The sequence below is a fragment of the Balaenoptera ricei genome, chromosome 2 (assembly GCF_028023285.1).
Source record: "Balaenoptera ricei isolate mBalRic1 chromosome 2, mBalRic1.hap2, whole genome shotgun sequence".
Lineage (NCBI taxonomy): Eukaryota > Metazoa > Chordata > Mammalia > Artiodactyla > Balaenopteridae > Balaenoptera > Balaenoptera ricei.
This window is the reverse complement of record NC_082640.1, coordinates 18,959,836-18,973,779: the sequence shown is the minus strand read 5'-3', so window position 1 is coordinate 18,973,779 and position 13,944 is coordinate 18,959,836. Positions and strand designations below refer to the sequence as shown.

Here is a 13,944-nt window from a genome sequence, read left to right as displayed (position 1 = left end):
GCGTCACAACCAACGGCAGTGTGAAGTCATCCCCAGGTGAAGTGCTGAGCAACGGAGTCCGAGCCCCTGGAAACCCAGAGCTCCCGCCCGTCCTGGAGGGAGGGTCCCAGGCCCCAGGGAGGCGGGGCTCTAGGGCTCGAGCGGGTGCCAAGTGCCAGGTCTCCAGGCTCCTGCTTCCCGCCCTAGCACCTCCCAGACCCCGGCGCAGAGCCCAGCCCCAGGGTGGGGCAGCTCAGCCAAGGGCAGGGAGGTGGAGCGAGGGCACATGTGGGCTCCCAGCCGTGAGCACCCACTGTGGGGTGATGCCCACCAGTCCCTCAACCACCAACGGAAGGAGGGAAGAAGCTACGTTCCCGTTTAGATCTTAGAAACAAGCAACCCATCAGGGAGAAGGCGGCCTCCCTCGAAGGCGGCCTCCCTCTAGGCGGGCCCACCTCCCACCTTCTGCCTGGAGGGGGCACCGTCCCCACTGCTTGGCAGGCCTGACTGCCATGTGTGGGCACACGCAGAACAGGGCTCTGAGGCCTGGAAGCCTGGCCCACTGGAACACAAGAAGGCTTCTTATTTAGAAACGCAAACGCTCACCGCACATGCTAACGTGGACTGCTGTTAAATGTGGACTCTTCTTAAATGAGTACAGAGGCAAAATATCCCAGTTTTTTTCATAGCTGAGCCAAAGGCCACAGACCCCAGCACCTCTATCAAGGCTTTCTACCACAATGCTAGTGGGAACATTTCAGGAAAAACCAGCATTCCGTCCCTCCCACCTTCCCCTTGAAAATAAGAGAACTGAAGCCCCAAAGGGAAAAGATTTTATCCAAAGACCGCCCCCCACTTTCCTCCTTTAAGCCCCATTTTACAGTAAGAGACCAGAGCGAAGGGGCTCACCCCACCCTCCCTGCTGGGGGGACAGCCAAGGTCAGAACCCCACTCTCCATGCTCCAGGCAAATACACTTCCATGGTGCCAGGGCTGCTTTCTACTGCAGCCCCACGTCAAAGTGGGACCCATTACATTTTGAAGGTAAAATACTAGCAGACTTAAAGCCAGGATGGCTTCAATAAGAAGTGGGAAGGTGGAAAGTATGCACAAAAATCAAAAATATGCTTTAACCTACATTTAAAATCACTGAAAAATTTGGCCTTTTTATGTAAATGGTAATATACACAAATATTTTGAACACCCCACATTTTAACTCCCAAAATCACTTTTTAAAAAGACTTCTTGAATAGTCAGTGGCCTCCCCCTGCCCAGTCTTACCACTCCCAGACCCCACAACCAACCAGTTAGCCATCAGGTTAAGGAACAGAAAAGACATTCAGTTAAGAAAAAATGTGTATACCCACCATTTAATTGTATACTTGAGGTTTGGTTGACTGACTGTGCTATCATCTAGGAAAATAGTCGAGCAGGAGCTGTATTTCCTTGCTATTTGTCCTGGAGGATGCTAAAAAACAATGGCAACAAGACAAGGACAATTAAACAGGGCTCAAAATTCTTCCAAGGAACATCATCCCCTTCACCTTGAGACCAGCCTATAGAGGAGAAGTGTCTTGGCGAGAAATGTTAACAATACCAGCAAGAACAGTATACAAACCCACTTTCTTCCTACAATGAAATTCCATGTTCTTCCACAAAGAAAAGGCACCACCACCACTCCTGGCCCCCAACCTCCATCAGAACAGTACACTCTCGCAATCGAGCATCAAAGCGTGTTGCAGCAGAGTCCGTAAAATCACTGAGAAACAAGAAGTATGCGCTCATCACACCAATGAAAGCCCCTGCTGAAGGCGGCATCCTGGTTTGAGGCACCAGGATCAAGACAAGAGTCCACTGCACCCATTTTCTCTATTCTTGGGATACAGTCGATTTGGGGACCCTGGAAAATGCAGCCAATGTTCATTTAGAATCTCCTAATCTTGAATTTCAGGAGGTGAAGATAAAAATAGGTGAAAGTAATCCGATGATTTTGAAAATACTACCAATGTATAAGCTTCAAGGTAGGGTGCCTGTGCAGTCTCATGCCTGGTTCTTTCACAGCTACATAAATTTTGAGCTCTTTGGAAAACTTTAGAACTAAGAACTACTTCTGAAATATACTGTTAAAGAACACAGAATTTAAATTACACTTGTATGACATCTAATTGAATAGTAAGTAGATTTTTGGCAATTATGTGGGCAATATGATTAGTAGACATCAATCTGGATAATTCTAGCTCAAAGCATGTTAGAAAAAATAAAATAAAATCATCCAAACAAGTCTCCACTTGCCTGGTGCTATGTTGACAACCTAAGTGTCATCTTCAGCAACCAAAAAAAATAATTCCTTAAGGATAACAACACTGCCTGCCTCACCTGCCCAACCCCAACGAAGCCCTCAGTATCCATGGTTTATGAACATGAAGGGAGCTTTAAAGCCCATCAGAGACCAAATGCCCTGTTCGATACTTTTAACATTTACTTCTTATTTAATAAGGTTTCCTGGGACTTCCCTGGCGGTGCAGTGGTTAAGAATCCGTCTGCCAATGCAGGGGACACGGGTTCGAGCCCTGGTCCGGGAAGATCCCACATACCGTGGAGCAACTAAGCCCGTGTGCCACAACTACTGACTGGGGCTGCGCTCTAGAGCCTGCGAGCCACAACTACTGAGCCCACGAGCCACAACTACTGAAGCCTGCGCGCCTAGAGCCCGTGCTCCGCAACTAGAGAAGCCACTGCAATGAGAAGCCTGTGCACCGCAAGGAAGAGTAGCCCCCGCTCACCGCAACTAGAGAAAACCCGCGTGCAGCAACGAAGACCCAACGCAGCCAAAAATAAATTAAAAAAAAAAAAAAAAAAAAAGAGCAAATCTCCCAAAGAGGCAAAAGCAAGGTTTACAGTTTTTAAAATTTCAGTTCTTGGATCACACTCACTTCATTCCTTGACTTCTATGGCTTAATACTCATGAAAAAACTATATCCATACTTAAAACACCGGAAAGACTTTCATCAGTTTTGCTATTGAACTTGGAAAAGTATACAGAATTTACCTATAAATCCAATGAGCAATAATAATAATAACATCAACATAGTCAGCTGTTGTTGCTAAAATCAGTTTGCAGATCACCTTCCGTTCAGTCTACCATGTGAACAGGTAGACAGGAGTCATTCTACGAGATCGGAGAACTAATACGTCAAGGCTTTTTCAAGGCCCCCCATTTATCAGGTGGTAGATCTAGGGCTTGAACAAAATTCTTTTGGCTCCAAGTCCAGCTAACAATGTGACTCTTGCTTAACTGATAAATAACACTCTCTAGTTACTTTATTCCTTCACAAAGTTTTTACAGCTATCACCTGTCTCAATATTAATACAAATACTGTGATTGTTTTGCTGAGGGTAAGGGAGGCTGGCCATTCAACCCCTGATTCATTCTGTTTTAATATCGGGTTTTTTTCCCTTTAACTTAGAATGATCAATTCACTTTAGGCATGCTGTCGTCAAGGGGAGGAGGATGTCATAGAAAAATTAGGCCAAAGCAAAAGGCATGAGTTTCCCCTAAGTTTCAGGAGGCTGATTCCGGACTCCCAGCCACCTACAATGCCACCCACAATTTATAATCAGAGACTTTCACATTTTAATTAAAAGATTCATTAATTAGCTAACCAAAACGTCAGCACATTTTAAATAAACTACAAACTTTAAATAAGGCCCTTTACACAAGCCTTTCTAAAATACCTAAGCGTCTCTATTGTAATGTATTAAATTTTCCTATAACTGTTGATCTAATTACATCTAAAACATAGTTGCTGATTAGAATATTAATCTTTATAATTTGCCCTAGCTCAGCTTACTGTTAAAAGTCCCCCAAGGGGTTTATCCTCAAATGGTTTCAGGCTTTAAAATCTATAATAATTCTTTTAGAAGCAGCCTCCCTTTACTTTTTAAGTCTCTCTCAGCAAATTCACAGCCAGGGAAAGGCCACCTCTTTTCCAGCCAGGGGTTCCTTCTCTACTGCCCCCTCCCTGGAGACTGTTCCCAAAGTCAGCTCCTTTTACTTGCTAACATGTGTTGCTGGCTAACATGTGTTTCTGGAGCCAGAAACCCTTGTTTCTCTCCACCTGGTGGAAGTTATTTCCCTGCCATGATCATCTTCCCTCACCTCTCCTTAAATGGCTTACCTATGGCCACTGCTTTTTATCAAATAGCAGCCTCTTTGTAGATTATCTTAGCAACATGTACTAAGCAGGTTCTTCAGACACTTAAAGGAGAAATTAAAGAAACAACATCCCTCACGATAAAGCAGATAAAAACCAAGAAGGTTTTATAAATAAGGGCAAAGAATAACGGTCATTCCAGAGTTCAACAAGAAATTAAATTACAAATTTTAGTTGGGGCCCAAATTCAGAAAAGAGTGTTCCCTCTGACTTCAGATAAATCAGCTGACCAGCTTCTGTCCAGGTGGGGCTTGGCGGGACCATCTGAGAAGCACAGAGGACGAGGGCCGGGAGGGCAGCGCTGGAGCCAGTCCCCTGGGCCCAGTGCTGGCTCCACCGCTCATCTGGCTGATGCTTTGTGCCTCACTTTCCTCATCTGGAAAGTGGGAGTGATAAATAGTACCTCCCGGGCGTGGTTATCAAGTACACTATTAGAATACCAATTAGAACAGAGCCTGGCACAAACATGGCAAAACACTCAACAGGCTGTACTGATTATTACTATTGCTACTTATCTTTTCTCTACTGCTCTAACTTATGACACCCAAGTGTCTCAAAACCTAAAAAGCACAGCTGGTTTATTAGCCTAATTGAAGCCCCAGGTAATTTCACTCAAATTCTATTTCAGTTGGTTGCAACGGCACATTCCAATGGCTCTTCCTGGCGTGGGCAGAGCTGAAATGCTACTCTGTAATGTGGTCTGCAGGGTCATGCTGCTACCCGGTCATCTGTTACATAAGGCAGCACAGAGATTCTTTTATAGGAATAAGCACATCTGAGCACATTCCAGCAACTGCGTGCTTCTGCTTTTTGTGTCGGGAGGTGAGAGGGTTCACAGGCGAGAGAGGACACTCTTGAGTCAGGATGCACAGCGTGGGGCAGGTCACCAGGACTGTGCACACCGCAAAGCGTGAGGTCAGCGACAGCATGTGAGACAGACGTGCAGACTGGCACGAGGAGGGCACGGCTCTGCCCACGAGCCACCCTCAGAACCGCCTCTCCCTCCAGCCCACTTTAAAGCGGCTGCAGTGACCGGCAGAGGTGGTCTCCGCCCCACCCTTCCCCTCGTCTGCAGACTCCTCAGCAGACCTGCTAACGAGGGGGGAAGTGTTCCAGTGCACCCAGCAGGCGAAGAAATGGGAGTGAGGGTTTACAGAAGGAGTTCTTCAAATCTCTCAACGCTCTATGTCCAGGTTTATACAGCAAGGGCATGGTAATTTTCAGCATATTTTCCTTAAGACATAGCTTGTAATTTCACAGATGCTTAACACTGATGCTTCAAAACTTGAGAGGGCCAGGGAAGAGGCCATTGCTTTAAGAATCTGATAAAAACTACAGACTTTCTCTTTGACCCGTAGAACACGGTTCACGCACACATACACTGGCATTGCCCACGAAGGCATCACCAGTCTCCTATGGGCCGAGCGTGGAGCCCCGTGAGTGCAAGGGCCTGGCTATGAATTTCTTTCCAACTGCATTTTGTCCAGATTTGCAAAGGGCAAAAAAGACAATATTATGGCTTTAAGTCTGTTTAGCACAAAGCTTCAGTGCCAAGTACTTCAAGATCTACAAATACTTAAATGCAGACAGTCTAGAAATCCTGAGAAAACCCCCTGAGAAGTCAAATACTTCAATCTTGTTTTCGATATGAGAATCGATAGCACGCTTATTTGGTAACGCGCCTACTTCATCAAGGGGCAGAAGTCTACAGGGCAAGGAGGCTGTGGCTGTTACTCTCCTGGTGGCCGGGCACCACAGTCCTGGGGGCTCAGGTTAGGGTTGCCACGGGGCAGGGGTGGAAGGAGGCCGGCTGTACCCGCTGCTCAAGGAAGAAAGGTCAAGTATCTCTGACGCCTAGCCAGCAGGCCAGGGAGATGCTGCTCAGAAGGGCCAAAAGACTAGAGCTGGATTTTTTAAAAATTAAAGTGTTGTCAAATTTATCCTTTCTTAGAGCGTCGAAAGAACATGCAGACTCCACTGGACCTACAAACAATGAGGGAGAGGAAAGAGTGTGTGGAGGCAGACAGCCTCGTGGAAAACAACTGTATGCTCATTCAAATGGGACTGAGTTAGGAGAGCAAGCGAGTCTCCTGGGGGAGCGGGCAGGAGGGAAGGATTAGAAATGTAGAAGAAGTGCTCCCGTGGACCGGTGTGGGGTCTGCTGCCGTATCGTCCGCACACGTCTTCCCAGAACGGCAGCTGTCTGGGGCTTCTGGACAAACACTGGCCCCGGGGACAGAGGCCAAGCCGTGCTCGTCCAGTCACAGACCCCACAGAGCACGAGTGCACTGCAGCGTTCTTCACATTCTTCCAGGTGCGAACAAGATTCACGGAGCATTTCCCCATCACAGACACAGTATGGCAGCTCTCTGCACTGGACAGTCATCATGAAGAACACAGGGAAACAGCTCCACTTACATGGTTAATGAAGAGACTCTTGCGTTTTTCTCTCACTGTGAAAACAAAAGATGCAACAGAAATGTTACTCGCCTGCGTGCCAACCCCTTGCAGGCTGTTGAGGACGGGCCTCTGTGTCAAGGTCCCACCCTTCCACCAACCAACGTGCCCAGATGCTCAACTTACTACGTAAGAAATGCAACCTGCACAAATGCAGATCTGACCTCGGCTAGCTAACAGAGCAAAACCTAAACCCACTGACAACATGGCACCCAACAAAATCACTGCAGCCATAGTTAACTGAGGGGTAACAGCTTTCTAAGAACTAAATAAAGTAGTAACTAGTAAATCTCATAAAAGTTGCATGCATCCACTAACTTAAGATGATCAACAGATAACAGGACTATTTATTTCTAACCCAACCAGACCCATAAACGTCCATACTATTTGGGTGAAATATGATAACAACAATACCCGTAACAGCATTAAAATACAGGACAGTGTAGGTCGGAAGCATTATTGGTCATGGAATCCAATTCATCTCCGTGCTGGTGCTGGGGAGGAAAACCGGCTTCTGCGGAGGCCGCCCAGAGCATCCTGCTGCCTCAGGGAGGCTGATCAACCTCACAACAAAAACAGCGCCCCTTCTGAAAGGCTGTTCTCACGCTGCTGTCTGCGAGGTGTGGTTTGCACCCAGCCTTCCGTACCCCAGATCCCAGTGTTTCCCAAAATGGGGGCCCCTCAGCCCCAAAGAGGTAGAAGGGGGACAGGGAACCCAGAGGAGCTTTTTGACAACGTAGTAACATTGAGTTTTGCGTTTTCTTTCCTGAAGACTTACTTTTAAGAATATATACTAATCAATCAACACAGGTAATGAGCAGGTCACTGGAGAGGACAGAGATATATTTAAATCAAAAGAGAAGCTAGGAACACTAGTTGAGAGGAAAAGGGCAGGTGGGGCTCTTTCATTCAACATGGATTTGAGTTCCTCGCCTGTGCCTGGCAAGGAGATGAGGCCCACTGCTGCTCTAGAGGGGGCATGAATGCTGGTGCTTCCCCACGCTCCCAAGCGCTTCGGGTTAGACCAGGCGCCTCCAAATGACAAGAGCAGTGGGTACAAGTGACAGTCATTCACATGGCTGGTAAAGCCTTTCAGGTGTACTTCCCAGAAACTCGAAAGTGAGGAGCTCCTACAACCAGGTGAGAAACTCTTTGGCAAATAAGTGGACTCCAATTCCTTACTGTCAACAAAACTGAAGACTGAACTGCAGCTAACAGGAATCATTTGGGATGATAAATCCCTTGGAGTTTTTTGACATACAAACCAAGTAGAGTAGAAAGAACTTAGTGATTAACAAAACTCCTTCCATCCCCATCTATCGATGTGTATAAACAAAGCTCTTCAGCACTTACACATCCATAAAAACAAGAAGATCTGATGACTAGCACCTCGTTCCAGCTACACATAATAGTCAGCCACAGAAACATCTCAGTAAGAAATGTTTTTCCAAAAATTATTTCACTTTTCTGTTTAATAGTTATTCATTAACATTTTAATGCTTGTATGGTTTTGATCAACTGGAAACTAACAATAATGATACCACAATCCAGAATTTACTTATAACACTTAGAGACTTATAATTATGAGAAATAAAAATTAAATTCCAGTGAGATCCATATTTTCATAGAAGTATGATAGTGTGACAAGTGAGTTTCAGAAATCAAATATATTACATTAGGATAAAATTCTATGAAGAAAATGGCATGGAAATACAAGTTCAATATGAAAGGAATGATATGAAATTTCCACCTGCTAAAGAAGAGCGTGTTCGTACATTTTTAAATGACTGCTGACGGTGGATCATCAAATCACCATGGTATTAAGATTTTATGTGAAACGTTTTTTAAAAGGGGGACAGTTTTATTTTAAAATACCAATGTTTACATCAGAAATTACATCCTTTGATAGCATGAGAAATTGGTATGGTCAACATAAAAATGTTTAAGGGAGTTCATAGTTTTTAAAAGTTATTTTCCATGGTTTATAGCATGAAAATCAGCAGCATAAGAGCTTTGGGCTCCTATGGATTCTTCAGTATCTCACTGCAAAAGCATCCCCTGTGGAACCTGGGAAGCTGTGGGGAGACACCCAGAGTGACTGACGGGGAACTAGAGAGACAGGCACCTAAACAGGGCACCCAGGACCATGATAAAGAGAACTGGGACCCTCACAGGCACAGGGTTTGGCTGCCTGCGAATGTCTGACTAAAGGAGAACTAAAAGGCTGGTCCCCTCATCATGCAGAAGTTCAACACTGCCAGGAACAAAAGCAGGAACCCAAACAAAGGAAGGCCACAAAACGTTTTCTCAATGTCAGTGTTTCTGAATGACTGTGCAAAGAAAACCAGAGCTCATATTTTAATTTCTGAATTTTAGTCTTTCTACTTTGGCTTCAAGTCATTCAAGGGACAAGTTGTTTTTATTCCTTTAAATATTTCAAGGAACTCCTGAAAAACACACAGATCACACATTCACACACACACACACATACACACACACAGAGATAGGTTTTCATTTTTGTCCAACTTCTTTCTTAAAGCAAAGAACTTTTCTAAAAACCAAACTAATTAAAAAAAGATATAGTTTGATTGTTTTCTCCTAATTCTTAAGAGTAGGCTCTCATGTCTTTGAAAACAGCAAATTAAAATGGAATAGAAAAGGAAAAGACACAATCAACTGCAATTCTCCCCCACAAGCAGAAATGAGAGCACGAAAAGGCCAGGCTGAGCAGACTAATCTCTCACAGGCACCTCCTCGCCCACTACAAGGAGCCCTTGGTCCCTTCTTTGTTGAGTGGTTCTCATACAAAGAAAGTCCACACTGACATCTCACATGTGTGAGGAAATGACCAAGAGAGCAGTCCGTTGGGCTTGGGACAGGACGTCCCTAACTTCAGCCAGCTGGGGAGGTCTGATCAGGCACGCCTTCCGTGATCACAGTCAGCCCAGCCTAAATCTCTTTGCTACTCAGAGGGAAAAGGAACTTAATAACCAGGAAGCTCCTAATGACTTAATGCAGGCACATCTAAAGCAGAATCACGGAACAGCTGGCGGCAGCGAGCGTGGCAGGCAGAGCCTGGCTGCCAGGCTGAGTGCTGGGGAGGGAAGGAGGACAAGGGTCTGCAGAGCAGAGAGTTGTGAAGGCCGTGGTCCGGGCGGGGCTGCCCCAGCATAACTGCCATGGCCCCATCCATGGTCTCCCACCCGCAAGCCTATCCTGAACTGCAAAGGAGCACATCGACCTCAAGAAGAGATCACCAGATTCAAATGAAAATGTGTGCTTATAAGCTCACATTACAACACTTCTTCCAAGGTTGGGGTCAGAGGGGCACAACTGGAGCACGTGGAACCCACAGGTTTTAACTGCTCTAGTACTCCTGGAAGTGGAGGGAGTGTTGCAATGGCAATGGAAGTTTACCCAGGTGAAGACAGATCACAATCAAATCAAGAACGTCTCCTGGCTTTGTCTTTTCCTCCTTTCAACCACCTAGGGTGAACACATCCTCTGTATCAGGCAGAGGAAGGCAAAGGGATACTGAGATCCAATATCACACGTTCCGTTCCCTCCAGGAGCTCGTTGGGGATACACGTGAGGAAATAGTTTTAAATACCACAATATGGTTCAGATATGAAGAAACTATTCACAGGCTACCCTCAGGACCACTTAATCTAGCCTGAGGGGTCAAGAACATCTTCACGGAGGAAGTGATAGCAGAAATGAGCCTTGAAGACTGAAGAGATGAGCTGTGTGGAAGACAGAAGGGAAAACCCAGCTAAACGCAAAGGAGCAGGAGGCGAGTGGCGCCCTGGGGGTACCGCAAGTGATCCAGCGTGGCGGACACAGTGCAAAAGGAGACAGGCTGGAAACGAAGGCGGAGGACAGACCTCCAACGGCCTGTATATCACGCTAAGCCGTTTGGAGTTTAACACCGAGGCAACTGGGGAACCACAAAAAAGTTTTAGCAAGGAAGTGACATAATCAGATCTGATTTACAGAAAGTCTCTTCACCTAGCAGCAGCGTAGACACAGGACTAGGAAGGGAAAAGGTCAAATGCCAGGCCAGAGGCTGTGGCAGGAATCTAAGTGAGAAATTATGAGTCTGGACTGAGGTGGCAGCAACAGGCATGGCAAAGAGTAGTCAGATTAAGGAGACACTGAAGAGGTAAAAACTGATACACTTTCGATTAACCTGGATGCAATGGTGGCTGATAAATGTTTAACAGATGCCTTTTAAATAAAAGAAGAAGAATGCCCTGACTTGTAGCATTTGCCAATGTCCACGCTGTAAACACTGCCATCATGGCTGTTTCGAACTCCTGGCCTGCTGTCACTGATCCCGGAGCTGGAAGGAACGAGCATGGTCGGCTCCAGCACCACGGCCAGCAGGCAAGCACCAGAAGAGGGAAGAGCCTTCTCTGGCCTGGGGAGAGGGAAAGGCAGGAGGTGAACCCCAGTTACTAAGTTCTGTTTGGGACACACAGAGTTAGAGGAACCAACAGCCTTCAGTGTAAAGATATCCAGCAGCCAGCTGAACAGACGGATTTTGAATACCGCAGAGCAAAATCTGGCTGGACCTTCTAGTTGACATGGAAGCCGCAAGGAACTGTACGCAGGTCAAAAAGATAAGAGGGTAAAAGCACATAACCCTAGAAAACACTAACATCAGAGGGATAAATGGAGAAGCTGATTAAGATGTCTGAGAAGCACCTTAAAGAAACAGGGGGTTTCTCAGGACCCATTTCCAAATAGCCAATTCTCTGTGATCAACTCACCAAAGAATGAACTCTTTAAACTTACCAAATTTACCTATTTTAAAAAACCTATTTCTTTTCATCATCTATAAAGCAAGTGTTCATTAGTTGGACTTGTCTTCAGCAATCTGGCCTGTGTGAGCAAATGCCACACGAGAGCGGGAGCCACCGGAGGCCGTGTCCTCGGCAGCCTCAGCAGTCACACCACAGAATGCGGGGGAGGGAGGAGGAGACCAGTGGGAAAGCAAAGGGAAAGAGAAGGAGAAGGCGGCACCAGAGCTTTCACTCAGCAGGTGGGAGACGGTGTCAGTTATTTTCCCTTTTCTTGTTTTTAACCTGTGAGACTCAAGTAGGTTTACACTGAAAGGAAAGAGCCAGCATTTGAGAAACTGAAGCAAAAAACAGAAGGATCAGAGTCACTGATACCCTGATGATCCAGACAGGAGAGGAAGGGGACGAGAGGTGGAGCAGAGGTGGAGGGGAAGCTACAAGTCCCTGACTCACACCTGGAGATGCTGTTAGGTCGGAGAATCCTGCCGTCCCTCTCCCCGTGGCAACCAAGATATGTGTCATCTACTTAGAGGCTCTAATGCCATTCCACACAAATCTAGGTAGAAAAGTTTCTGACTGATGTTGGTCTGTACCCTAAATTCACAGGAAGCAAGAACCAAATCTGAAAGTATGCCAGTCATGTAACTTGTTTTCACAGCACTTACATTCAGCACAAAAAATTGCTTCTGATTCCCATTTTTCATTGTCCCAAACCCTCAGCCCATCGCCACTTTCCTGCCTGGCAATACCTTACCCCTCCCAATGGGCTCCCACTTCACCAGGTGAAGAAAAAATGTCTTGTTTTGTTTTTACCCAGTATGTTCTAAACTCATTTCACAAGTATTTGATACCTACGACGATTTATTCTCACTCTTGGAAACACTGTTTTTTAATAAATGCACCAAATTCTCTCAAATCAAGTCAGTGGCCTGCTTAATTAAAGAGCGCCAATATTATATCAGCATTATACTGCATCAAAGTTGTCACCTAACCATAACTGAGGAGTTATCAGTTTTTATAAATGAACTTACTGTCGTAAATATGTTTATTTTTTAGTCAGTTTAGGACTCTGTCAAAATTAGAGCTTAGCAATTTGCCAAAACAGTCAGGGCCAGAATCACCAGGGCTCCAGCACTGTAATATAACATCTTCATCATTTAACAAATTCCTCCTGCTATTCTTTTTTTTTAATTTATTTATTTTTGGCTGCGTTGGGTCTTCATTGCTGTGCAAAGGCTTTCTCTAGTTGTGGTGCTCAGGCTTCTCCTTGCGGTGGCTTCTCTTGTTGTGGAGCACGGGCTCTAGGCACACGGGCTCAGTAGTTGTGCCGCATGGGCTTAGTTGCTCCATGGCATGTGGGATCTTCCCGGACCAGGGATCGAACCCGTGTCCCCTGCACTGGCAGGCGGATTCTTAACCACTGCACCACCAGGGAAGTCCCCTTACGCTACTCTTTTCTACAGGAATCCAACTGAGAGACTGTGTTCACCATACTGTGTGTTTTATCTCTCCTTTACAGTGAGATTAGCCAAGGGCTGAAAAGAGTGGAAAATCCCCCAGGAGAAATTCCATGCCACAGAACAAATTGGTTAGCAGGAGTCTGACAGAAAGAAAACATCTACCCCTAGTGTACAGGCTCAATTTGGCTCTCAAATGACACAACAGAGACAATGGCACTTTAATTTAGGGTTATATTATGCCTTCTTTTACATACTAATACTTCTGATCTTCAGAGAATTTACGCAAAGATCAACTTTTAAAGGAAAATTTCTGACTCTCGGGGTAGAAACTACTTAGAACTAATCCAGCTGATTGGCAAAATGAGGACAGTTGCTTCAAATTGTAAATTCTAAAAACATAACTATAAAATAAAGAAACCCCAAGGGAATCACCACCAAACAATATCCTTAGGCGTCACTAAAGGGAATTCTATTTTTATCCTGAGAATCACATCTAGTGGGAAATCAAGACAGGCTAGTTACCAACATAAGCCGTCTTTAAAAAAAAAAAGAAAGAAGCATAAATATATCAGTAACCTACCGTCCGTCTGAGATTTACTGAGGAATATTGTGCTGGCCCGAGGATGGTCTGAAGGATTGAATTCCATGTTGAAATCTTTAAAGAAAGAAAAAGAAAATATATGAATATCCATCTGATAACTAAAGGGAGTCAAGATTTTCAATCTTAAATTACTAATACATTCCAGGATTCTGGAAAAAACCAACAGTTACTGTGCTAACAAATTCTTCTAGGTTCAACTGAGAACACTGCTATTTAGAAACTTGAGAAAGTCATACATAAAAATTAGACACTTGGCTGGAGATCTATTAGCCGAAAACTCCATTTTCTTTTTAAAAGTCTGCTCTGCACCCAGGATACTACAGAATAGCAGGACAAAGTCCTAACACGTAATTAAGGAGAGTTATGTGCTACAACTGACTCCTCTAAACCCACAGTTAAGCGAGTGATATATTTCCTTGTTAAAGTGACTAA

The 13,944-nt window shown here is 45.2% G+C and overlaps 1 protein-coding gene across 1 annotated transcript in view; it reads right to left on the bottom strand.

Annotated features, from left to right (window-relative positions):
• The window catches only part of CCNY (cyclin Y), a 122,526-nt gene that overhangs the window by 18,774 nt on the left and 89,808 nt on the right, over positions 1–13,944 (bottom strand). The window contains exons 2-4 of the mRNA XM_059911897.1: positions 13,492–13,566; positions 6,611–6,645; positions 1,346–1,446 (exon numbers count right to left, since the gene is read on the bottom strand). Of these exons, the coding sequence (XP_059767880.1) occupies positions 1,346–1,446; positions 6,611–6,645; positions 13,492–13,566 (211 nt within the window). The remainder of the gene's footprint in view (positions 1–1,345; positions 1,447–6,610; positions 6,646–13,491; positions 13,567–13,944) is intronic.